General features: G+C 35.1%; 2 protein-coding genes across 3 annotated transcripts; both read left to right on the top strand.

The window, feature by feature from the left end:
• Nucleotides 1-8,634: 8,634 nt before the first annotated feature.
• LOC127076178 (enhancer of mRNA-decapping protein 4) lies at nucleotides 8,635-17,355 on the top strand. Of its 2 annotated transcripts, XM_051017769.1 has the most exons (13): nucleotides 8,635-9,893; nucleotides 10,849-10,898; nucleotides 10,997-11,153; nucleotides 11,249-11,467; nucleotides 11,805-11,933; nucleotides 12,080-13,526; nucleotides 13,617-13,678; nucleotides 13,806-14,165; nucleotides 14,466-14,585; nucleotides 15,671-15,841; nucleotides 16,062-16,208; nucleotides 16,292-16,408; nucleotides 16,544-17,355. In XM_051017769.1, exons 1-13 carry the CDS (start codon nucleotides 9,081-9,083, stop codon nucleotides 16,868-16,870), a joined length of 4,119 nt encoding a protein of 1,372 aa, XP_050873726.1. In that variant the 5' UTR covers nucleotides 8,635-9,080; the 3' UTR covers nucleotides 16,871-17,355. The 2 variants fall into 2 exon arrangements, with proteins under 2 accessions (XP_050873726.1, XP_050873720.1); XM_051017763.1 differs by having other exon boundaries at nucleotides 12,080-13,678.
• A 975-nt stretch (nucleotides 17,356-18,330) lies between these two features.
• On the top strand, nucleotides 18,331-18,717 carry LOC127111978 (uncharacterized). Its single transcript, XM_051046208.1, has one exon. It carries the CDS (start codon nucleotides 18,331-18,333, stop codon nucleotides 18,715-18,717), a length of 387 nt encoding a protein of 128 aa, XP_050902165.1.
• The last annotated feature ends 7,615 nt before the right edge of the window (nucleotides 18,718-26,332 follow it).

The raw sequence follows: 26,332 nt of genomic DNA, 5'->3' as shown, positions 1-26,332 counted from the left end.
ATGGACGATCGATGTATCGCTGCTTCACCATACTAGCGTCGGATTTCGAAGCTTAGTCAATATCAATAATCCAAATCGTACACACATGATACCAAATTTAATTACTCATTTATTATTTAATTCATTATGTCTTTTAATCATATTAATACAGAAAATACAGAAAATAAACATCTATAAGATACATGGTTTCATAAGTGGCTCTGACACCACTGAAGGAAAATTGCGATCCAAAATGTAGCGAAAATTAAAAAAAATCCTTTAGTGATCCTTACGAATGGGCATGATCAGTGATAGAAACCATTACCTCTTGTGGAAATTGAAATCTTTGATGCAGATCTAAGGAGTGATCATGAGCGTTGAATGGTGACAACGCCTCTACTTAGTCTTCACAAACAAATTCCTTCAGTCTCAGTGCTAGCTACTATGAATAAAGACTTTGAGTGTGTGTGTGTGTATGTGTGTGTATATGTGTGTGTGTGTGTGTGTGAGAGAGAGAGAGAGAGAGAATTTTATCAAGTTTAATGCTTCTGCACAAGGGTTATATTTATAAAACCACTTGTGTGGGCTACAAGCTAAAAAATCCACTTAAGTGTATGTGGCTCATATCTTATGGTATACCGAAAATCACTTAAGCGCGTGGTACCTTACCATATTTCGTATTCTACTTAAGTGCACCGTACCTTAAGATTTTCTACAATTCACTTAAGTACATTGTACCTTAAGGTGTTCCTTGTTTACTTTGTCTCTCATCAATCCGTCCTTTTGTGTGTGACCCTATAGGTTTTCGCGATATTGACAATTATATTAAATCACGTATTTAACATAATAAACAGTGAGCGGTATCTAGCAACACATCATTGTTACTCAAGACATGAAAATATCATATGATCTGACAAATCCCTTTTTGTGATAATACTTGTATGTACAATTATCCTTTTTTACCCTTATGACTATATTGAACACAAGGCATAAACCGTGTCATCCTTGTCCAGTTCAATATTGGACCCTTAGACATTTATCCTGTTGCGTAGGATGGATAAATTCCATATAGGTCACTCATGTCCCTCAGCATGATTCGTGGAGTATCCATCAACTATCTTTATGGTCATCCAGTTACGAACAATGTTTGATCACCAATAAAGCACTCAACTCTACATCTAGGGTCCATAGTGGTTTCATGTCGAATGGTGGTATACACCATTATTACCATGAGAATAACTTATGACACTTTGCATAATATTCTATGTAGTATTCTCATAGCGGGTCAATCCAGTATAAATATTACTCATAATATTCATACCTATGTTTAAGATTTGATAACTCCTTATCCATGATTCATGAGATGTGATCATCAGTCTATATACATAATAGTCTTAATGCTTTAATGTTATCCCATTTTACAACAAAGCTCGACTACAGGTACTTTAAGAATAATATCTTTATGTTTAATGGAATCTCATGATTAAGTCGCACTTGATACATTAAACGGACTAGCTATTCCAGGGACTTTATTAAAGAAACCTAATAAAGAAAAAACATTTTATTATTAATAAATAATTCGATACATGTATCAAAAGTACTGACCTCTAGAACTTACACCAACACATATTTGTCTAGGTACTAAAACAATACTCCTTATAATGGTTGTAACATATTTTATTTCCAGTTTTATGTTCAAAATTTCTTCCCTTATTTTATTAACATGGTTTTGCAAGAAATTTTGATCATCGAAAAGGAAATAGCGTGTTTTATTACCAAGTTTTAAATCACTCTATTCTCTTAAAAGAAAATTGAATTTTAGTGTCTAAACATGATTTGGTTTATGCTAATAATGATGCACTATTGTGTCTTAAAAAAATCATCGTGTTACAACGGGCCTGTATAAAACCTGGTGCAACGTCTCTATTCATATCTCTTTATTTTTCATTGTTTAATTTTTTTCCTCTCTATTTCCTTCTTTCTATTTTCTGTTGTTTTATCTCTCACAAATTTCATTTGGACGTGATCATAATCAATTACTTATTTACTATAAAATTGTACTCTCTTTATTCTTTTCTCTTCATCTCAACATTTTTTATTCTTTTGCTTGTTATCGTCATCGTTAAAATTCCACCTCAAAAGATCTCTCTATTTTGTAAGAACATCTCCAAATGTTTATGTGTCCAAATATTTTTCCTCTCAAATTCAAGAGAACTTACACCGCAAATATTTTCTCGCATGACACATTCTCTAACAGTTCTATCTCGATGGAAGTTATTATAGGAAGTTTGATCTCTTCATATTTCATCTTCAAGTAAGAGTTAAGGACTTTGTCTGCATTAAAACATATAAGATGTATCCCAGGTTGATAACATTATTATGCAAATCTCAAGTTCTATAAAGGGATAATCATATCACAGGTTCAAAGGAATCAAATCTCTCTCTCTCTCTCTCTCTCTGAGTTTGAGCATCTTCGTAATTTATATATTTCTAGCAATCTCTACTTAGTTGTTCCTTCATCTGGTGTTAGAAATTTCAATTTTCTCCTTGTTGATTAACCCCTCCTTACTAATCTTCAAGAAGGTCGTATTTTTTTCATCAATGCAAAGTATATGAAAACATGTTTTCTTTTCATTCTCCATTTGGTATCACATGTGTTATTTCCAAGAAAAGCCAACCATGATGGCTTTTTGAGGAACGATGTTGTAATCACTTAGTTATTAACCTAACATATTAAAACTAACTAGGCATTTGAGGTGATTCAACATATAAGGTGATTCAACATATAATGGAATGAAAAATAATTATTAACTCATGGTTACCTTGTGGAGGATTGATAACAATTTTTTTTGTATTTTTCTGTAATTAGATTAAAAGGAGAACAATAAGATTTGTCATGTTCAATGATTGGAAAAAACTCTCTAAAGTAGATACAATTGAGAGACAACCATGAAATCTTGGGATATGATACAAATGACATGTAAGTCTTTGATCTTGAGATTTATGGCTTTCTTTCAACAAAATCATTATTGTCTTCTATTCTTGCGAGCACCCTAGAAAACAATAGGCTACTTCAGAATAATTATACAGCTCTTCATCGGATATCCAAGCAAGTTGACTTTATGATAGAGCAAACAAATAACTCTTGAGAAATAATTCCTCATGGATTGCTTATTATTGGTGATGATGATGATTATGGAAACATTGAGTATCTGTCTTAAATGAATTATTTTCCGTTTTTAATGCTTTACATTTTTGTCTTTATCACTTTGTAACCATTTTATTATTCTTTAATAATATTCAGTTTGAGTTGCTTATCTATGATACATGTGATATATGTGTTGTTTATCTTTTCTCTTCCTATTTATTTTTATCTCCTTTTTGATAGCTCTAAAAGGGGAGTAGATTATACTCTCTTTATTTGTACGAGAGAGTTAACCACTTCAATTCAATTTGTGTATCTCTTTCTATTTTACCATCTCCATGAAAACGCACAATCATTATCAAAATAGGGGGAAAATATGGTTTTATGTTGTATATGTAATATATTCAAAGGGTTTTGATGATAACGACTGTCAAATGATGGTGTTGATGACAATTGTCAAATGGTTGTGTTGATTATAAATGTTAATTGTTTTTTGATCACGACAACTATTCCAAAGGCTCCTCGTGATTTCATATGAACAAGAAAGAGATATCACAAGCCTTGTCAATCATATATATAAAATTCCAATTACAAATCCTAGACAATTTTGAAACAATTAAAGTATTTTGAAATTGTGATCTTGAAGTTAAAGATATTAAAGTGTGAAAGCTCATCTGGTCTCATGCTTAGGATTTTACCTAATTTTGATCAGTTTATGGTAAATGAACAAGACTAATTCTGGATGTTATAACAATGCACATACACATAAAAAGTATTTTCAAACCTATTCTCTTTTGATGAAACTTTTTAAAACCAAATTAGGTAAACACACAGTAGGTTTCTCCTCATTTAAAAATACACCAATTTTATGAATAGAAACTTTCTTCTATCATTATTTATCTCATTCTTATTTAAATTTATTTTTCACTAGAGTTACTTTAGTACCAATAGAGTGAAAAGTTCCATTTGAGAACTATGTTGTACTAGTATTATACTGAAAGTGTTTATTCGAGATAGTTCTCTTGTGATCGCTTTGTAATAAATTTGAATGTTGTAAGCTAAACCTGTAAAAAGTTTGGGTGTAAGTTGTTAAGTTAAGCTTGTGTAAAAGTTTTGGTTAAGGTTATTGAGTTGAACCTATATAAAAGCTCTGGTAAATGTTATTGAGTTGAACAAGTGTAAAAGCTTTGGTTAATTTAGGGAAAAACCTATATTTCAACTATGTAGAAACATGTATTTAAAATTTAAGGTTCTTTCTTTCTTCCCCTATGTTCATCTCATATTTTTTCTAGTTCTTCAATAATGGCAAATTAAGGGATCACAAATTTAGGTATCTTCATAGTAGACCTTATTAGTGACATATAGGTTTGTGACATTTATTCTCAAACTAAGTCAAGACTAACTATTATAAGAGATATGAAACTTGCCTCAATAGAATATAAATGATACACGTTGGTGTTGAGTTTTCATTTGATGAAATTCTAATAGTCAATCTTAAATATATGATGAATTTCGTAGAGGAAAATATGGTGCAAAGTGTCACTAAGAGTTTAAAATGTATGTTCAAGCGTGATATTGTTGAGGATGAGAGTAGGTAGTGGTTATATAAGCAATTAAGATGTAATTTTTATGATAATTTTTTTAATTATTTGTGAACATTGAAAATGACATGGGAAGTAAGACGCCACCAACACTTGACCTACCAGGTGACATTGTTGAATATCCTTGGGTGAATGACATGATTTTGGATACTATTGTCTTGGTCACTATTAATGGTAAAAAAAGTATACTTATCGAGGTATAGGTACGTCTTCATATTAACATGGGGATTTTACATGAAACAATAAATACCTATGTAGCTAGTATAAAATATGTGTATTACCTCTACACGAGTGTCTATTTTCTAGGATGTGGTTCACCCTTCTTTTTGATAAATTTGCAGTTGGAGTTCTGAATCACTTAGAGATTGCCCCTTCAAAGCTGCATCCTATGAGTTGGGACCTATGTGAATATGTTCAAACACTCGTGCGAATATATAAATAGTGTTCTTACCTTAACTATTCTTCCATATGTTTAATGTTTTGAGAAAATTTGCTAATTTTGACCACCCTCAAGGTCTGCCTTTTATGAAAGGTCATAAAGTGTTTGAAGTATACATAGATAAATTCAAAATATTCAAGGATGCATATTAGTTTGATTCCCCCTCAACCGTACAAAAGTCTCTATAAGATCCGAACAAAGGTCTTGAGACTGGAGAGAGGCGACGAGTCAGTTTGATGCACACTATTTACAATAATTTTTTCACAATCATGTTGAGTTTGGAGAGAGAAGTACATTCTTCTCCAGTGTATGCCTCTTACCCCTAACACTCATCACCTCTTCCACCATGTGTAGATAAGTTTTCAAATTTCTAGACACAAGATCATTTTCTTCAGGGTCTAGGGACATATCTTTTGCCCATACTTCCTTGAACTTCATATTAACACACTCTTCTAAGATTCTCTCAAACAAATTATATTATGAGAGTTTAGATCGGGGGTTCTTTATGTATTTCCTTATCTCCATCCATATGACGCTTGTTGTCTCATTGCCTTCAACCTCAAATGTTTCATGATGTCTTGTTTATTTCAACATCCTCGACTATGTGATTCTCTTTGTAATTGATGTAAGATTGGGATCGTGTGAGAAGGTCAGTCACACACTTTGGTTATTCCAATCATATATTTCTCTGAACATGCAGAATGACCTTAATACCTTTTTAATGATCCAACACTTCAACTTGTCTTTTCCATATACGGTGACACTTTTTTCGTACTAGTATTTAAATAAATGAAAGGTTTAAGATGACCACCATAGTGAAGCTTCCGTATGCTGGTTATGGTCTCCGATGACCAAAAGGGGAATGAGGGAGAGAGGAATATATCTATAAGGTTAACACTCCAACACTCAAGTCAATATTTGCGAGAGGTTGGACTATTTCAAGTTTGAGCGAAAAACTTGGATGTAACTTATAGTCACATTTATATAGACAAAGTGATTATAACCATTCCCGGTTGATCTAACATAAAATGTGGATGATTGTTGGATATGGATCCATAGTTGGGATAAGAAAGGAGCTCATGTTCCTATGTGATGTTTTATAATGGAGGTATACCTGTACGACACTTAGTGGGGCATCTTGGTTGATTTGAGTGTGTCTTTATTGGGCATATGTCCAACCTAAAACATTATCTTCATCATGCCATTCACGCTTATCCACCTTTAATTTCCTTCAAAAAAAATGAATGATACTCCATGCATGAAGAATTGTCAACTCATAAATGTTGGAGGAGAATATGAGTGAGAATGGTCTAGAAGCAGGGTAAAGAGGTTGAATATATAGAATTTGATTTATATATGTGTTGGAGATTAAGCACTAAAAATGAGTAAAATGACTCTCATGATTCGAGTCAAAAATAAAGATGAAGGAGCAAAACAACTTCAACATGCACAAGGTAACCCATAAGATTTTATAATAGAGCAACCTTATGTTGATTTATCAACACCTACAATCTTTATTATTTCTAACTCTTTAGAAATGTTTTGTATACACCTCCTTAATATAAAACCACACAATCTTCTATAAAATGGAGTATTATGTTGGTTCATAATGTTGATGATGTTTTTCTGTAATGATCTTTTGAAACTACCCATTTACAAATTTTGTTTTATTTGTTGTTATGTTCCCTAAATGCATAACTTGATTGGTCAACGCATTTGCACCACTTCCGTTGTTTAGAGACAACCATATTTCTTTCACATATAGGATGATACCGACACAAACTAACTAGAAAATTTGCGTCTGTGGCTCATAATCATCCATACAATTAGAAAAGACATTTTTCTTCATAAGTATATCATTAATTTTTGCCCATCTTTTAAGAAATATTATTTACATTTAGCTCCAAAGTTTTATAAAAATGACACAACAAATTAATTGAAGTTGAAAAAACAACTTCAATTTCATCTATCAAGGTAAAGTCTCCACCACTCACAATAACTTTAGAAACCAACTTATTTGATATGAACAACTGACTAACCTTTTCTAATGCTCAAATAAAATTATCTTGTTGTTCACGTTCTAAATCTGACAAAGCTACCATAAATTTTACCTCCGTACATATTTAACCAACAATTCAAGCAATGGTAGCTGATATATATTTTACTGAAGCATATGTATTATCAAATATCAATATCAAATGAAATGTATTCAACAATTTTACTGAATCTAGACATGTCCAAAATATGTCATTGCCATTTTAGTGTCATAACCTTTCAAATAAGATCAATAAGTATTCTAGGTCTTATAAGTTTTGGTGGTTTACGTGTGTTTGTCTTTGCTTCAATATTTAAATTCACCCAATATAAATTTGGTTGCCATGTTGTATTTTGTCATGACATTCACAAATTTTATTTTCTCCTTGTTTAAACAACCTAAATAAAGACAATATTATAAAGTATCTAATTCATGATTGCGAGTACCACGTATAACCTTAACTATCCATCCTATTTGGAATACCTTTGAATTTGAATAGACAATTACTCATTTTAGTACAAATAATTGTTGAAATTCATTTATCTTTATATCTTCCACTTCTTTGCAACCCAAAATGAACATATCTTTCTTTCCCTTTTGTCTTCTCGTATTTATATCCGTCATAATAATAACAATAATACTTTTCCGTGAGTAAAAAATATCTCTACAAAAAATAAACATATGTTATTTTTAAAAAATAATTTAACAACTTATAATATATTTTAACTTTAAAAATACCTCTTTAACATCATGCATTTAAGCGTCGACTTCATTTGAACACTAATTTCATTCAGATCTTGATCAATTTAAATAAAGATCAAGTCAATTCTTCTAAAAAAAAAAGAAAAAAGGAAAGGAATCTCTTATCTATTAAGAATGAGTATTTGAACCCAAATTCTCTATCATCTCTAACCTAGAGACACAAAATCATGTTTTTGTAACACCCCCTTAGAAAGTCACATTTATGTGAAAGTTACAAAAGAGAACTTCTCTTTTTTCACGATATATTTGCCTTGAATGTGAAAAACTACCTTCAAACACAATTGCAAACATGTTAATAGAAAATGACAGAAAAATGTACATTTGATGATGGTTAACACAATTGTGAACATCAACATGTACATTTAGTGAACATATGTTTAAAAATAAGTAGATTAACTTTTTTTTTCTTCACATTTTTTTACAAGCATGTCATACTCTTGTTCAAAAGTATATAAAAAAATACTCATATTAAAAAAAATAAAAAATTTAGTGAACGATAATATAAAAAAATAAAAAAATGACAATTCATTAATAATTAAAACTAATATACATTTCTTAATGAGAAATTAATATTAACATAAATATAATAAATAAATCATCTCAATTTAAGGTAATAAATAGTAGCATAAAAAATAAATAAAATAAAATAGTATTGATTATGATTACTTACCCTAGTGCCATGCTATGATGCTTGCCGTTGCCACCATCATCACTCAAAAAATTTCCATCCATCATGCTTAATTGGATGATTCAAAAACATAAATTATTGATTAACCTATTTCCTCACTTCAATCCTCTTCTCTAACACTCGTCCAACCCAAGAGAAGAACAAGACCAAACCAAGGTTTGTGTAAAACACCAACCAAGATTTTGCGTTTTTTTTCTTCTTCTTTTTTATTAAACTTTTCTGAGATTACTAAACTAGTACGAGGAAGACCGAGGACAAAGTACGAAGTAACAACAACACTGGAAACAAGCGAGACACAAACACCAACGTTAATTCCAGATCTCAATTTTGGATCCCATCTTGTTCTTCTTCATTCTCAAGTTTGAATTTTTCCCCTTTTCTGAAGCTTTTCTGAACCTCTTCTGAAATTCAATTTTTTGGGGTCAAAGTTTATGGCTTCTTCTGGAAATCCAAATCAAAATCAACAACAACAGCAACAAACCCAATTTGATTTGCAGAAACTTTTCAAAGGACCAACGAATCAAAATCCTCTACCACCAATTTCTTCAAATTTGAACTCTTCTCCTTCATTCCCTTCACCTTCACTTTCTACACCCCCTCCTTCTTCTTACCCTACCCCTTCTTCTTCATACCCTCCACCAACTGGTACATACCCTTATCATCATCCTCACTATCTTCCTTTTCCAAATCTTCATCACCAACAACAAGAAAACCCTCTTATCCTTCAACACAACCCTCAAATGCATGCACCTCAGAGACCTATTTTTCAACCCCCTTCTTCTTCTCCTTCCTCACCTCACCTTCCTGCATCTCCAAATCCAAATACTACCTCTGGTGCACGGTTAATGGCTTTGTTGGGCACACAAAACCCTCCTTCAAATCAAGATTCTTCTGCAGCATCACCATCCGTTTCTGAGTTTTCAGTGTCTGCGAACCCTGCTTCAGGTGCGAACATGGCAAGTCCTCAGTCCACACCTACAAGGATGCTGAGCACAAAGCTTCCAAAGGGTAGACATTTGAAAGGAGAGAATGTTGTTTATGATATTGATGTTAAGTTGCCAGGGGAAATGCAGCCTCAGCTTGAAGTTACTCCAATTACTAAGTATGCATCTGATCCTGGTCTCGTGCTTGGTCGACAAATTGCGGTTAATAGATCTTATATTTGCTATGGACTCAAGCTGGGTGCTATTCGGGTTCTTAATATCAATACTGCATTGAGATATTTGCTTCGAGGCCATACTCAGGTAAGATGTGTTGCTTTTGGACTATACTCCATTGATTTGATATTTAGTTTTGATGCTTTTGTAGTGATTGGAGTTCAGTTGTTAATGTATTGAATGGTTTTTTCTGCATTGTAACTGTTAATTTGTGTCTTGTTCTGATAAACAATTTAATTAAGCACTTATAGAATAGACACTTATCATATATGTGCTTATGTATAAGTTGTTTCTTAAATGAAATATTAAATAAAGTTAAACAATTTTCATAGAAGTTATAAGCTATTTTCATAAGCTATCATGAAGTGTTTATGACAATAAGTTAAAAAAAAACTTGTGGACATGTCACAACCTGTTTTTACAAGCTCTCCCGAGCAGTCTCACAAGTGCTTATGTTAATAGATAAACTCAAATAACTCAATCCAAACATGTACTCGGTCAATTATGGCTTCTTGGCGCTAGGACTGATTGATGCACTACCTTGGTGAGCGAGGATAGCAACTAGCAACATTGTTTCCTGTTTATTTTATGAACTTAAGTTTCATATTTTTTGCATTAACCACTGCTTATATCGAAACTACTTTTGATGTCTGTTGCCACGAGACAGGAAAAAAGCATGTGATTTTCTCATTTCCTCATAAACTTATGAAATATTTGCTGCTAGGAAATGCGTAAGACTATATGTTATACTTCTTAATTTTTATCTGTATTTTGTCTGTTGCCTTCTCTTGATTTATCTTGCCAAGTTGAGATGATTGTTTGCAGAAAGGCAAGATGTAGTATAAACACACGATCACATGGGTCTTTTTTTGATATATGACTTTTTAAATATTTTTGAGCTATTTATGTGTTCATTGCAAAGCTTGCTTTACCTCTTATGACGAGTTTGCTGTTCCTACACACATTTGAGATGTTGTTCCCCCTTTTATTCTATTTCCAATTCATATGCCCTCCAATTTATGCATGTTGCTTTTTTATGTAGAGAGTATCTGATATGGCTTTCTTCGCTGAGGATGTTCACCTGTTAGCCAGGTAAATATCTTTTTTTTTTTGTTTCAGTTTGTCTCAGCTTTTTATTCGCAATAATGCATTTATTAATTTTTCCTTTGCATTTGCTCGTGCATTCACAGTGCTAGCACTGATGGGAGAATTTTTATATGGAAAATCAATGAGGGCCCTGATGAGGAAGACAAGCCTCAAATTACTGGAAGAGTTATCCTAGCCATTCAGATATTAGGAGAGAGTGAGTCAGTTCATCCGCGAGTATGCTGGCATCCCCATAAACAAGTAACAGTGACTATAATTTTGTTCCTTAAGTTTGTTATCTTTCAATTGGTTTTAGATCCTTAAAGTTTTAGCTTATAATTGGAATTGACCAACAGGAGATTTTAATTGTTGCTATTGGAAACCGTATCCTCAAAATCGACACTATGAAAGCTGGAAAGGGTGAAACATTTTCTGCAGAGGAGCCCCTCAAATGTAACATTGATAAGTTGATTGATGGCGTGCACCTTATCGGTAAGCATGACGACAATATCACTGAGTTGTCAATGTGCCAATGGATGAAGAGTCGATTAGCTTCAGCATCAGCAGATGGCACGGTATGCATTTGTCTCTCTTCTGCCTTACTCTTTTCTGTTCTTTATTTTCGACATCCAACTTTTTTGCTAGTAGAATCTGTGAAAAGATTACTATAATCCTGACCCTGCATTTAAGTGGTTAATGTTATTGTATTCTATGAAGCACATACACGGACAATAATTTGAGAAAAACAAATGTAGTCTTATGGCTCGGTGTCGGACAGTTGGCACACCTACAATGTGATATCTTGGTGCTGCATAGATTGTATTACATCATGGAGTTGGCTATTCGAAGAAAAGTCTTATTGTCATTTGTTCTTTTATTTCGCACTTGTAATTAAGTCGTTTTTGTCAACAGGTGAAGATATGGGAAGAACGCAAGGCAACACCACTTGCTGTTTTAAGACCACATAATGGTAAACCTGTTAATTCTGTGACGTTCTTGACTGCTCCTCACCGCCCAGACCACATCGTCCTTGTCACAGCGGTATATGCTTCAAGTTTTTCTCATTATTGGAAAAATAGTATATTGTTATGCTTCAGTTGTTGTTGCTTTTGGACTACCTTGTCTATAGCTCAACCTTTCATCTTTCATTAACTAACTTTTTTGTATATATCTCATTTACTACACAGGGGCCATTAAATCAGGAAGTGAAGATATGGGTATCTGGTTACGAGGAAGGCTGGTTATTGCCTAGTGATTCTGAATCATGGATTTGTGTTCAGAGTTTGGATATAAGAAGTTCTTCTGAAGCCAACCCTGAGGATGCATTTTTCAATCAAGTTGTAGCTTTGCCTCGCGCTGGTTTGGTTCTGCTAGCAAATGCCAAGAAAAACACAATATATGCTGTGCATATAGAGTATGGACCCAATCCAACTGCTACTCGCATGGATTATATTTCCGAGTTCATAGTCACAATGCCTATATTAAGCCTTATCGGAACTAGTGATAGTTTACCGGATAGAGACCATCTTGTGCAGATATATTGTGTCCAAACACAAGCTATTCAACAGTACGGACTCAATTTGTCACAATGTTTGCCTCCACCACTAGACAATGCTGAACTTGAAAAAACAGAACCGAATGTATCCCGTGCTTGGGATGGATCTACTGATCTGGAAACTGTTAACACACAGCAAGTTCATTCAAGCACTTCTGAAAATGCCGTGAATTTGTCTTCGGATGTTCATGGTTTGCCCGAAGCTTCGGTATCAGATACTGAGATCAAGCCAAATGATTTACCTTCTCATAATGGTTTTGAACATGTCCATGCTGCTCCACCTCCACTTCCGCCTAGTCCAAGACTGTCTCGAAGGTTATCTGGTTCCAAAAGTTCTTCTAATATTTTAGGGACCAGCTCAACAACTGCTGGTGATCACGGCAGCGAGCCAATAAATATTGATTCTTCTGCAGAACAAAGAGTAGACTCTGAAAAAGATAATGTGGCTGATGTGCCTGCATCGAGTGACAATTTGCAAGAAAGTGAGAAAGTTGTACAAAACGATGTTTCTGATAGCCCTACAATATTTAAACACCCTACCCATTTGGTGACTCCATCTGAGATATTCTCTAAATCTGCTTTATCTTCTGCTAATTCTAATACCCCTCAAGGTATGAATGTTCAAAATGTGGCTGCACATAGTGATGCCGAAAAGTCTGAAGTAGAGGTTAAAGTAGTAGGTGAGAGTGAGGCAGGTTCTAATCTAGAAAACACCGAGTATGAGAGAGACAGAGGCACACTCCCCGATGTTGCTGAGAAGAAAGAGAAGCTATTCCATTCTCAGGCTTCTGATCTTGGCATTCGGATGGCCAGAGACACCTATAATATCGAGGGAGTTCGTCAGGCTGATAGAGACTTCAAGGGAGTTCGTCAAGCTGATAGAGACACCTATAATATCGAGGGAGACCTTCAAAATGATAATAATAATACTATTGAAGCACCTGAAAGAGACACCTATAATATCGAGGGAGTTCTTCAAGACACAAATAAGGAGGTACCTGCAAACATCAAGGAATCCGAAGCTGTGGCTGCAACTTCGCAGCCTCCAGCACCTTCCACGAAAGGTAAAAGACAGAAAGGTAAAGGCTCTCAAGTGTCTGGTACATCTTCCGCTTCTCCTAGCCCTTTTAACTCAGCGGATTCAGCTAATGATCAAGGTGGAAATACAGGAGGCTCTTCCATGGAGTCTGCTTTACCACAATTATCTTCTATGCAAGAGATGATGGGCCAGGTAATTAATTTACCCTTGTACTTTGCTTTCATATCCTTAATTGGTTTTGACTCGTATTTACTCATGTCACACAATGAACTATTTTTCAGTTTTTTTGTCTTGATCTCCTTTATTTCTCGTTTTACAGCTATTAAACATGCAGAAAGAAATGCAAAAGCAGATGAATGTGATGGTTTCGGCCCCTGTTACTAAAGAAGGCAAAAGATTAGAAGGTTCATTGGGTAGAAGCATGGAGAAGGTAGTCAAGGCTAACGCCGATGCTTTGTGGGCTCGCATACAAGAAGAAAATGCAAAGCAAGAGAAACTAGAGCGAGACCATGTGCAGCAAATAACAAATATGATCTCCAATTACATAAACAAGGATATGTCATCTCTATTGGAGAAAATCATCAAGAAGGAAATATCTTCAATTGGAACAACCATTACTCGTTCACTTAGTCAAAATATAGAGAAAGCAATAACAACATCTGTTACGGAGTCATTCCAGGTTTGTATTAATTTCAGCTTTTGAAAATGCTACTTTTCAAATAGTTACATTAATTTGGTAAATGTTAATTTTTGTTGCTAATTTGATTTGTAAAATCCCCATTCTTTCTGCACGGCGGTGACATATTTCAAACTTATGTTTTATATCAGAAATTTTTGCATGCAGGTTATGGTTTACAAACTAGTATTATTTGTTTTTTTATCTTATATTATGGATCGCCTCTTCAATTTTTTCCTCTCTATTGAAGTGACGATTTTTGTTTCAATATAACTTACCAAAGTTATGCTATAAATTCTGCAGAAGGGGGTGGGAGACAAAGCATTGAATCAACTAGAAAAGTCGGTTAGTTCAAAACTTGAAGCTACAGTGGCTAGGCAGATACAAGTACAATTTCAAACTACTGGCAAGCAGGCTCTTCAGGTAAACAAGTAGTCATCATAGACAATGCATTAATTTTTATTTATTTATTATTTTATTTTTTTAATGATTTTCTTCTCTTTTTTCACCATCTTAATTGTAAACCTATTGTGAATAAGAAATCCTTCATTTGTTTGCAATATTTTTTTTTTTATTAATTTGACTATATTTTTACACCACAATTCTAGGAATTCTTTCTTGCTCAAAGAAAGGATCCTAACATATTGGTTACTCACAAAAATGAGCTGCAAGTTCTAGCTTTTTCACTGACACCTGATAGAAGTATATCATTCTTTTTTTTTCTCATTCATTAATTGCGGTCCACCCCTAGTCGCCTTAATTGCGGCACTTTGGCTTGCCTTCATTGCAGCCCCCAACACCTTCATTGTGTTGGCTATGAAGGGGTGGATTTAGTCTCACATTGCTTACCTGAATTGTGTTTATAAGTGGGGGCAATCCTCCTCACCCTACAAGCCGGTTTTGTAGGATTGAGTTAGGACCAACCCACACATTCTAAGAATTTGACATTTTCTTTCGTAATTAGTTACATATTTGATCTCTAGCTTTGCTAGCTCTGTTTGTAAGCAGTTTTAGACAGTACCTAATTTCAACCAAACCATTAAACCAGTGTTAGACAGTACTTCAACTGGATCACAAGCTTTAGTTATGTTTGATTGAGCTTGAAGTTTTGCTGTTGCTGCTTTGTTTTATTCATATAAGCTTACCACCTGTTCCATCTCTCAAGCTGATCCTTCAAACATCCTGCAAATATTTTCTTCAGCATTCTATAGTTTGCAAGCTGTTTTAGATTGCGAGATCCTTAATAGGTTTAAATGTAGGCTTATTTTATTTTTGTTACTAAGTGATTTTACACCACACTTTACTAAGATGTGATTATTTGAAACTCATTTCATGGAACCTCTATTTTTGAAGTGTTGCCGAAATTCTTCAATAATATTATTGTGCAACTTAAGTTCAATTTATATTTTGGATTTATTTTTATGTTGGCTTTCAAGGCAGTCTGAATATTGTTCCTTTGTAAGAGACTTTCTTTAATCATTTATTTTGGTGTTGTTTGTACTTTGTAGGAAGCACTTAAGACTAGTGTGGAAGCTACATTAGTTCCTGCTTTTGAGAAGTCTTGCAAAGCAATGTTTGAACAAATTGATGGCACATTTCAGAATGGACTTTCGAACCACACAACTGCTATTCAACAGCAGTATGATTCTACTCATTCTCCGCTAGCCATCACCTTGAGGGTATGTGTAAGATGCTTGTTTTGAAAAAGATCTATTACGATTTATTTTATTTCCCAAAATAACTATTATATAACCAAGTAAAAGATCTTTTGCAAGTAAATAATTTTTGGAACTATAGGTTTTACTGGAAAAAGGTCCAGAGTTATATTTACAGGCTTGAATCTTGAATGTCTGATTTATCATGTTTGAATACTCAACATGTGGTGTCATGATTTCACAGGAAACAATTAATTCAGCATCATCGATCACTCAAACTTTGAGTGGGCAATTGGCTGACGGCCAACGTAAACTGTTGGAAATGGCAGCTAACTCCAAAGTGGCTGCTGATCCTTTTGTAACACAAGTCAACAACGGCTTGCATGAGATGGTATGTCTGTCATCCCCTTCCCTCATTATTTTCAAATGGGCGTTTCGATATTTTGTACTGTGAAATGACTTGCGTTTTGACAGACCGAGGATCCTACCAAAGAACTATCAAGGTTAATAAATGAGCGAAAATTCGAGGAAGCATTTACTGGAGCCCTTCATAGAAGTGACGTTTCAATAGTTTCTTGGTTATGTTCTCAGGTATGAATGTATGACAATTATACGTGTAGTTGACTTGAGTAACAAACAACTCGTTATTTCATTCATTTGGCAACAGTTGTTATGAAGAACTAGTCAATGTAGCTAACATTCAATTTCAAACCTCTTCATAAACAGGCTGGTTTAACTGGTATATTGACGATGACACCGATGCCATTAAGCCAAGGAGTACTTTTATCTCTTCTACAACAATTATCCTGTGGCATCAATACAGACACACCGAGAAAATTGCAATGGATGACAGATGTGGCTGCTGCTATAGACCCGGAAGATACAAGGATTGCAGCGCACGTGCGGCCTATATTGGATCAAGTGTACCGTACACTAGGCCATCATCGTAGTTTACCAACTACTTCCCCTTCAGAAGCTAGCACAATCCGTCTTCTCATGCATGTCATAAACTCAGTGTTATTGAGCTGTAAACCCGTGCAGAGAATGTCTTGAGTATCATCTCCGGTTTTGTAAATTGTGTGACATCCACATTTGAAGAAGTTAAACAACGCATTAGTTTCAAAACTGCAATTGGAGTGTAAACTGAATCAAGGGGTGGTAGCAGTTGAGGATTGGTGGAATGGCTGCTACAAGTACTTAACTAGCAGTTATGAAAGGATAAGCATTTGTGCTTCTCATGATACTACAAAGCTCTTGCCACGACCGCGTTCAGGGAAAGATCGTTATAGATCCGTTGTATACAATGTTATTGTGTAATGAGAACATGGGGTCGGTTGCTTCGGAGGCCGTGTCGTTTTGCTAGGATGTTGTGTGTGGGTTGGCTCTCTCTGGTGTTTTGAATGTATTAAATTTTGCAGTCATTAATAATGAAATGAGAGCCTCCCAGTTATGTAAACTTTTTCACGCTTAATCCGCAGGATCGAAAGGATGTAGTTTTGCTAGAGATTAATGTTCAGTTTGGACTAGTTTTTGATCCACTAGAGTTTCTCAAGTTTATGGTTTTTCTCTTAAAAAAACAAGTTTGTGATGTTTATGCATAAGTTAAATCAAGAGTTTTTGAAAAAATGGGATGTAGAAGTTGATTTCAATTCATTGAAAAGCTATTGTTCTAAAAAACTTATAATTATTTTAATACTTTTTATCCATTTGGCTTTTTGAGATGTTTATGTAACTTGGCTGTCAATAATGATGAACTCAGGTATCTCTAGTCTGTAGCAAGAGACTAAATGAGATCCATTAAACATATAAATAATTTGAAAGTGTTTTCTCAAGTCTTGGTGTTATGAAAAAGCTAATTTAATAAAACTGTGGTCATAATTAATAGCTTTTCTTTAATTGAAGCAATGTGATGTTGTCCTGTTTTAGATTCATAGAAAAAAAGAGAGTACATAAATCACAACATAACCGGTCAAAAATGCGAAGATAAAACATGTTTTGTTTTGTTCATCAAAAACCGAATCAAATCAAATGGTTCAACCGATTAAAATTTAAACCAATTTTAATCAGAAATTTCGAACAATTTAAGATTATTGAATCATAATCCAATGATCATAAGTTTCTAAAGTTAAATATCAGATTCGATTTTTAAAACATTGATTTTCCGTGGCATCACACATCACCATTATTTCATAAGTCTACTTTTATGGTCATTCTTCATAACCAAATTTAGAGCCATAAAAAGAGGAACTAACACCTATCTCACATTTGATTGCTGGTGATGATGAAAGGTGAAAGAAAATAAAAAATAAAAAGAAAGTGTACGTGTGCATGCATGTGTGTGCTGTTACATTTGTATTGAGTTATGTGATACGGTTTTTCCTTAAAAAAAGCTTAGCGTGTGTACAAAGCTCACCATTTGTTATAACAATTATCTTTCCAACTTCTATACACAACACAAACATTCATATTCATTCTCTTGTGATTTATCATTCACAGAAAAAAAAGGGCGAAAAATGGATCAAGAGAAGAACAAAAGAACAAGAGAATATGATGATGTTGAAGGCAAGATTTGGAACAAGAAATCGAAAAAAAGAGACAAGAATAATGAAGTGGAAGAGAAAGGCTATTTAGCATTTGGAGTGTTTGATTTTCCTTGGTTGAAGGAGGGTGTGATATGCAAATCAGAAGAATGTTTGATGGATTTTGAAGACAATTTCTTGTCATTGTTACAGAACCAAGACAATGGTTGTTTCAAAGTTTCTTCTGGTTTTGAATTCTTTGATGAATGTGAGGATCCAAAGACAACAATGGATGATGTTTGGCTTCCATTTGAGATTAATGGATTGGAGCCTCAAGCTGAGGATTTGGATTGTATTTGGAGCTCTTTGCTTAATGATTAAGCCTCTAGGGTAATCATTTTAATTTTTATTTTTATAAATCTTATTAGTTCTATCTAGTTATAATCTTCATCATAGATGAATATATCAACATTGTATTATTGTATTAGAGTTATGCAATTTGAATACAAAAACAACAATTTTCAACTACAATTAAGGTTGGTTAAGTTTACTAGATGATTAACAAATATAATATCGTAAATCCTCAGAAATTAATCTCTTAAAACAAATTTGAGATGTAAAAATGTGTTTCTTTTAAGATTCCGTGTTTGATGATTATCAAAGATTGTTAATATTATTATGGATCATTGAAAATGATTTGTTACCGCATATGTTTTTTGATTTGATTGGGAATGACATAAATTCACAATTTGGTTTGTTATGAACCCTAATTCCGTTGTAGATATGAGTATTTTGGTGTGATGATTAATTGATTAAGTTATAATGATGATATATTTATTTACATAAAAACAACTCCACGGTTCTCTGAGTTTTTTTTCCGATGGAAGAAAGTTAAACAAAATATGAAAAAAAAGCTTTTTTTTTATGATCATAATTATTTTAAGAAAGAGTTTGGGTCACTTGCATATGCTTCAAGGAAAGTGATAACTTTAGAAATGTTTTTGCAATCGTGTTTCTCTCAGCCAAATAGGCACCTTTTTTTTTTGTCAACGCAAATAGGCCACTTATATGGTTGAAGATTACACTAATTTAGTGCTTCAATAATTAATATTGGTTCGGTGGTGTAAATCCCTAATTGGATCAACCATAGGTTTGATTTACAGTTAAATTATGGATCCTATAGAAATCCCAAAAATTCATATATATATATATATATATATATATATATATATATATATATATATATATATATATATATATATATATATATATATATATATATATATATATATATATATATATATATATCAAAACGTCAAATACAAAATTTCATCATGTCATAATCAATCCAAGAACAAACCATGATATAAAAATGTCAATATACAAAATAGAATCTCATTACTTAATATATGTAATGTCATTATTCCTCATCTTCCGTAGTTATTGCAACACATGTTGTGCCTCTGATAAGATGAATTATAAAGTGGCCATCAGAGGGATACCCTCAACGAATTCGCCTATAGTTACGCCCTCTCTCCCAATAACCATTATCCAATGACATATCGGTAACACATCAACGACATAGTCCACTCTCACCTGCTTCTCCTCTAAGATCTCCTGATGAACCATCAGAGATCTCCATCTGCATCAGATGTCATGTAAGGATGTGACACTCTATAAAATATTGGATACAGTCGTATACCATACTCCATGGATAAGGAGTTAGCACACGAAGTACAACCTTTGGCATAAAATGATCAAAGTACGCTACACATATCTCATCAACATCCTTACGGAGGAAAACGACAGGAGCAACAACGGTGGGGTCTATGGGTATACCCAAACTGATGCATAACTAGCTCAGGTAAATGGGGGTACATAGTCGAGACCCACAAACAACCATCCATAGTACAATGCCATCACCTCTGAGGGTTATGTCTCATGGTGATTGACATACGATATAAAGAAATGTCATCTAGCACACGATGCAGTCAAGAGCTACTCATAATGGCTCAGTCGTTTGATTTCCTATGAGCGGGATGATTGGGTATGCATGTGGCAAAACCTCATAGTAGTCTTCCACATATGTCTAACCGAGAAGTCGGGGAAAATACTTGTGGATCTATGTCTGAAAATAATTTAAATGAAAAATTAGTAACAAAACAGTGTATTACATGTATTATGACGTAAATATTAGTAAAGGTGCAATTTTTTAAATCGTAAATAGAAGATGTTTCCAGTCAAGTTTCGAGTCTTCCATATACTACCATAAGCTAGTTTGGAGTAGAAGTGCACCAAAAAAGAAATCTTCCAGTTATACTTGTGGGTCCTCTCCAAGTTAATAAAATATCTGAGGTAGATAACGTCGACATAGGTCACACTTTTGTCCGTAAAAATGGGTGTGCCGACCAAACCTAAGAGACACGACCTCAACACACACGCGTTGTAGTATGCAACCCGTGTAAGATCACCATTAACATCCATAACTATAACCAAGTGATACTTATACAGATCCACCTAAAAGAAAAACTTAGCCTGATATTCTCTGGTGTCAACTAACTCATGTTGAGCTTTTCCCGGATCATCTCCCAAATAAATCGATTTTTTACAAAAATTCCCAAAATAACCCTGTTTTAAAAAAAAATCCCAAACTACCCCACTTTTAGGAGGAGGCGCCAATCCAATTGGTGCTTCCTCTTAAAATTAGAGTGCAGACGTCAATTGGATTGGCTAGGGAACATGGTGCAACCAATTCAATTGACGTCCATGTGTATTTTTTTAAAGGAGGCGCCAATTGGATTGACACCTTAGTGTATTTTGCAATTTTTTTTGTTAAATAGTCTACGTGATAAATAGTTTCGAAATAGGAAAAATTCATATTAATATAAATTCCCATTTACAAAAAAAAACTAATGTTGATGATCGGGATCACCTAACCGACCTTCGGTCCCACATCCTTTAGCTACCCGAACCAGTGGCCCTAACCCGTGTTAATGATTCACCACTGGTGTTTGAGCATCTGAGGGGCCAGGAACATCACTACCAACTGCAGGAGATGGCCTATTGAGATAGTCAGACAAATCAGCATAGTCTTGAGTATGCATTGAAGGTGTACCGCCATAGCTGAGTTCATGACCCATGCCAGAGTAGTTGGGTTGTGTTTGACTTGTTGGTGGGCGACCGAGACGGTTGAAGAGAGACATAGGTGTGAATGATGCTTCGAGGAAAGATTAGAAAGATTGTTGGGGTGTTTGGTAGAGATAGGGTTGTTGAAGGTTTCAATTTTGTGAGGTTTGAGCTTCTTGGCTATGGTAGGATGAGGGGCAGTTGGTGTTGAATGATCGTTGAGTATTCTGGCTAAGGCGGCTTTGGTAGGGTGATGTGTTGGGTGCGAAGCGATGTTGGGTCTCTGGTTGATGGTCTATTTGTTGGTGGTGGTACGTGGTATGCTCTTGATATTATGGTTGGGTGTATGGCATGTTAGGGTTGTATGTTTGTATGTTTGTGGAACGGAAAGTTTGACGGATAGGGGGTTGTGTGTAGGCGGTCTGACAATGTTGTTAGGGGTTAGATGTTGAGGCGTCTGGTGTGTAAGTTTGTTGGCGTGGGTCGTATAGGTACATATCCTCGGAGATGAACTCAAAACCAACCGATCTGTACTAAGCCATATAAGTACGACTTGGTTTTTCTTCATTTGGCATCACTGCGCCAGTTAAGACATGGTCATGGCGGTGCTTCCATTTGCGACACTCAGATCTAGCAAAATTTTGCCAAGGATTGAAGTTCCATTGGTCGTTAACTTTGCGCAGATGCCATTCTCCTAGGTTTGCTGGGGGATCCGAGATATGTTGAAGCATACCGAACTGCAACTTCACACGATCACTGTTGTGCATCTCCACTGTTGTGAATCTTATGATCGATGTGCATGCAGTCCATACGACTGCATCTTCTTCGTTGACTTCATGGTCTTGATCCAAATTTAGGTATGGACGCCAAATGAACTGAAATGTGAAAGTAACTTAGATTATAAACTTGGTAGAAGAAGTTAACAAATTATAACAAAATAATGAGGTTATTATCCATACATCTGTCGGTCGAAGGTGATCCAAGATATTGCAATACTGGATAATACAATGTCTAGGACATTTGTTATAACTCATACCACGTGCCGACCATCTGCACCATAAAGGTAAAAATATTAGTTAGAGATAATAATCGTTAAAATAAGTAAATATATATCATTTTAAACAACTTACTTTTGTGCATACGGGAATGTGAAATGATTATTGTTGACGGGCGCTAGGGACGGTAGTCTTGACCAACCCCATGCTTGGAGCAAAACAACATATCCAGAAAAGGTAGATGTGTCTTTGTGTGAATTTTTACACAAAGAGCTATAAAGATAGGCCATACAAGCGGATCCCCAACTATAACTTCCTATTTTATCTACATGTCTTAGTAAAGGTAAATACGTAACATGCATACTAGAACCACTACCTTCGGGAAATAACAAAGAACCAATTAAAAGCATAATATAATACCTAGTTTTTATTATTCGAGCCTCTTAGGTAAAATGTTCATCTAAATGTAAACTATTATAATATGACTTAAGGCGTGAAAGGAGTATACCTTGAACTCTTGAGTTATCATCTAACAAATCAGTATCCAAGAGGTCCATGCAAATTGAATTCACATAATTGGTTTTACCATTTACAACTTTACCTTCAATAGGCAGTCCCAATAGCATGTAGACGTCTTCTAACGTCACGGTACACTCACCGGTTGGAAACCAGAATATGTGTGTCTCAGGACACCATCTTTCGCATAACGCAAGAATGAATTTATTATCCACCGACCAAGACATAGTTTTGCTTATATGTCCAAAACCGACGAGTTCGACATACGGTTGAATCATCGGGTCCATATGGACATATTCGTGGAACCGAGTACGGAACCTTGAAACATCCTATAAAAGAAACAAGAAAATACTTTACTAAGTTGATATGTTATTAAAAGGTACTCTAGACAAATAACAAAAGAATAAAACGCTTACATAAGTTGTTATGTTTACAACTGTTCCTCTGTGGATTGGCGCCCATGCATGCAAGACATGGTGTAGCCAAATGGATTGGCACCCATGTGCAAGGATTGTAAGGAAGCTCCAATTCATTTGGAGCTAGTGTTTGCATGTGTGACACGTGACTTTCCTCTCTCTTGCATGCTGGACACATCATTTCGGACTAGCTTGCATGTTTGACACATCACTTCGGACTAGCTTGCATGTTTGACACATCACTTCGGAATAGCTTGCATGTTAGACACATCACTTACCTATTTAAGTGTCTTACTATCAACATCCAACAATCAACACACATTCATCTACAACAAGAAGTTGATTTTCATATGCACCAAAAATATCACAATGTCATCTTCACCGAAATATAGTGTCAATGTTCACTGCAACGGTGAGGCATACGAGTCTGAGTTATATGGATTTTATTTTCGAAACATTGATACCATTCAACTTACGATCAAGAGAAATGCAAATTTCTTGCATTTGAAAAAACAAATTCAATCCTGCATAGGATCTGGTATTGTGTCAAAGATCACATATCAAAATCCAATATTTTTTGAGAACAATCAATGCAAGTTTTTCCCACTTAAGGCACGGGATGATGAAGATGTTAAATACATGTTTGTTATTCATGAACATTATGGATGCAATTGTATTGAGTTGTATATTACTCTTCAACCAAGTATACCATCTCAGGAATCTCAAATAACCAGTCAGGATGAATCTGATGAATTTGATTCACAATACTCAGAGGACGTCGACCCAGAAGCAGAAGCAGAATTCAACGTCGTTGATGAAGAAGAAGAGGAGACCGAGATACAGGTCGATCATATGTTGAACAACGACATTGAAGATGATGATCAACCAATGCCATTACCTCTTAGTCATGTCTATAATCTGCCTCAGCATATGACAAACATGGATCTGCATGACGATGAAACATCCAACAGTGTTTTCTATAACCCGTATCCACGATCAAAAGGCGAGTTAAAGGTGGGAGACATGTTCCGCACTAAAAAAGAATGTGTGCGAGCTATCAAAAAATTCCACATGAACAACTTTGCTGATTTTACAGTGAAACACACTGATTCGAGAAGGTATGTCATCGAATGTCGTAACATCCTTTGTAATTTTCGGTTGGCTATATCTTACAAAAAGAAAATCGACTCTTGGGAGATAGCTTCAATAGACCCACCTCACATTTGCATTGCAACTAATGTCAAGACATTCTGCCGCTTGTTAATAAAGACCCATCAGTGAAGGTGAGTATAATTATATCTCATATCAGAACAAGATATAATTATACTCCATCTTACAAGAAAGCGTGGATTGTGAGGACAAAGGATGTTGAATAGGTATTCGGCAACTGAGAGGATTCATACAAAGAATTGCCACGGTTTTTATGGGCGCTAAAAACATATGTCCCAGGAACTGTGGCAATTATGGAGACATTGCCATCAATGACGCCAGACGGAACCTGTGTTACTGGTAATAGAATCTTTCACCGTCTCTTTTGAGCGTTTGACCCATGCATCAAAGGTTTTGCATTCTGCAAACCTATTATTCAAATTGATGGAACATGGTTATACGGCAAATACAAGGGTACTTTGCTTATGACGGTTGCACAAGAAGACAACAACAATGTGTTTCCCATTGCCTTTGCTCTGGTTGAAGGTGAAACCGCTGGTGGTTGGGGTTTCTTTCTTCGACATCTCAGAACGCATGTGGCTCCACAAGCCAATCTCTGTTTGATTTCTGATAGACATGCTGCCATTGAGAGTGCCTACAATAACCATAACAACAAATGACATGATCCTCCTTATACCCATGTTTATTGCATTAGACATATTGCACAAAACTTCATGCGTGCAATAAAAGATAAGAATCTTCGCAAGAAGGTGGTGAATGCTGGGTATGCTCTAACTCAGCCGTCATTTCAATATTACCGTGATGAAATTAGACTGTCTAATGAAGATGCAGAAAGATGGCTGAATAACATACCAGTAAAGCAGTGGACAAGGGCATTTGACGAAGGCTGTCGATGGGGCCACATGACAACAAACCTTGTGGAATGCATGAACGGTGTATTCAAAGGCATTAGAAATTTACCAATAACCGCCTTGGTCAGATCAATCTATTATAGGTTGGCTTTTACGTTCGCAACCAGAGGTGAAAGATGGAGTGCGGTGTTAATGTCTGGGCAAGTATTCAGTGAGTGTTGCATGAAAGTCATGAAAGAGGAGGGCATCAAAGCTAGCACACACGTTGTAACCGTCTTTGACCGTCATAGGAAAATTTTCAGCGTTCAGGAAACAATGAACCACAACGAGGGGATACCAAATTTAGCCTATGCTGTCAAACTAAACAGAAGTTAGTGCGACTGTGGAAAATTCCAGGCCTTCTGCATTCCTTGCTCCCATGTCATTGCAGCATGCACACATACTCGCCAGGATGCTTACAACCATCTATCTGATATGTACAAGGCCATTACCATCATGAATGTCTATAATAAAAACTTCTCGGTGCTACCAATGGAGGAACACTGGCCTCCATACGAAGGTGACATAGTTTGGCACAACAACGAGATGCGTAGAAAGAAAAAAGGACGGCCAAACATCACACGTATCAAGACAGAAATGGATACGACAGATAAAATGATAAGACTATGTAGTATTTGTCGTCAACCAGGACACAATAAGAAAAACTGTCCCAATCGAGGAGCATCATCTAGGTCATAATCTTTTTGTAACATTGGATTTTTGTAACCTTCACAACAAACATCACTACAACATAAGCAAACTGAAAACAAAATATTTCTAATTGATTACAACAATCAAAGTGATGTCATCTCGTCCGAACATCATTTCCCTAGCATCCTTATCAGTTTTCATTCGCACCCAACCAAAGATATTGTTGAGTCTC

This window comes from Lathyrus oleraceus, chromosome 1 (genome assembly GCF_024323335.1).
Source record: "Lathyrus oleraceus cultivar Zhongwan6 chromosome 1, CAAS_Psat_ZW6_1.0, whole genome shotgun sequence".
Taxonomy (NCBI): Eukaryota; Viridiplantae; Streptophyta; class Magnoliopsida; order Fabales; family Fabaceae; genus Lathyrus; species Lathyrus oleraceus.
This window is presented reverse-complemented; position numbering and strand designations above follow the sequence as displayed.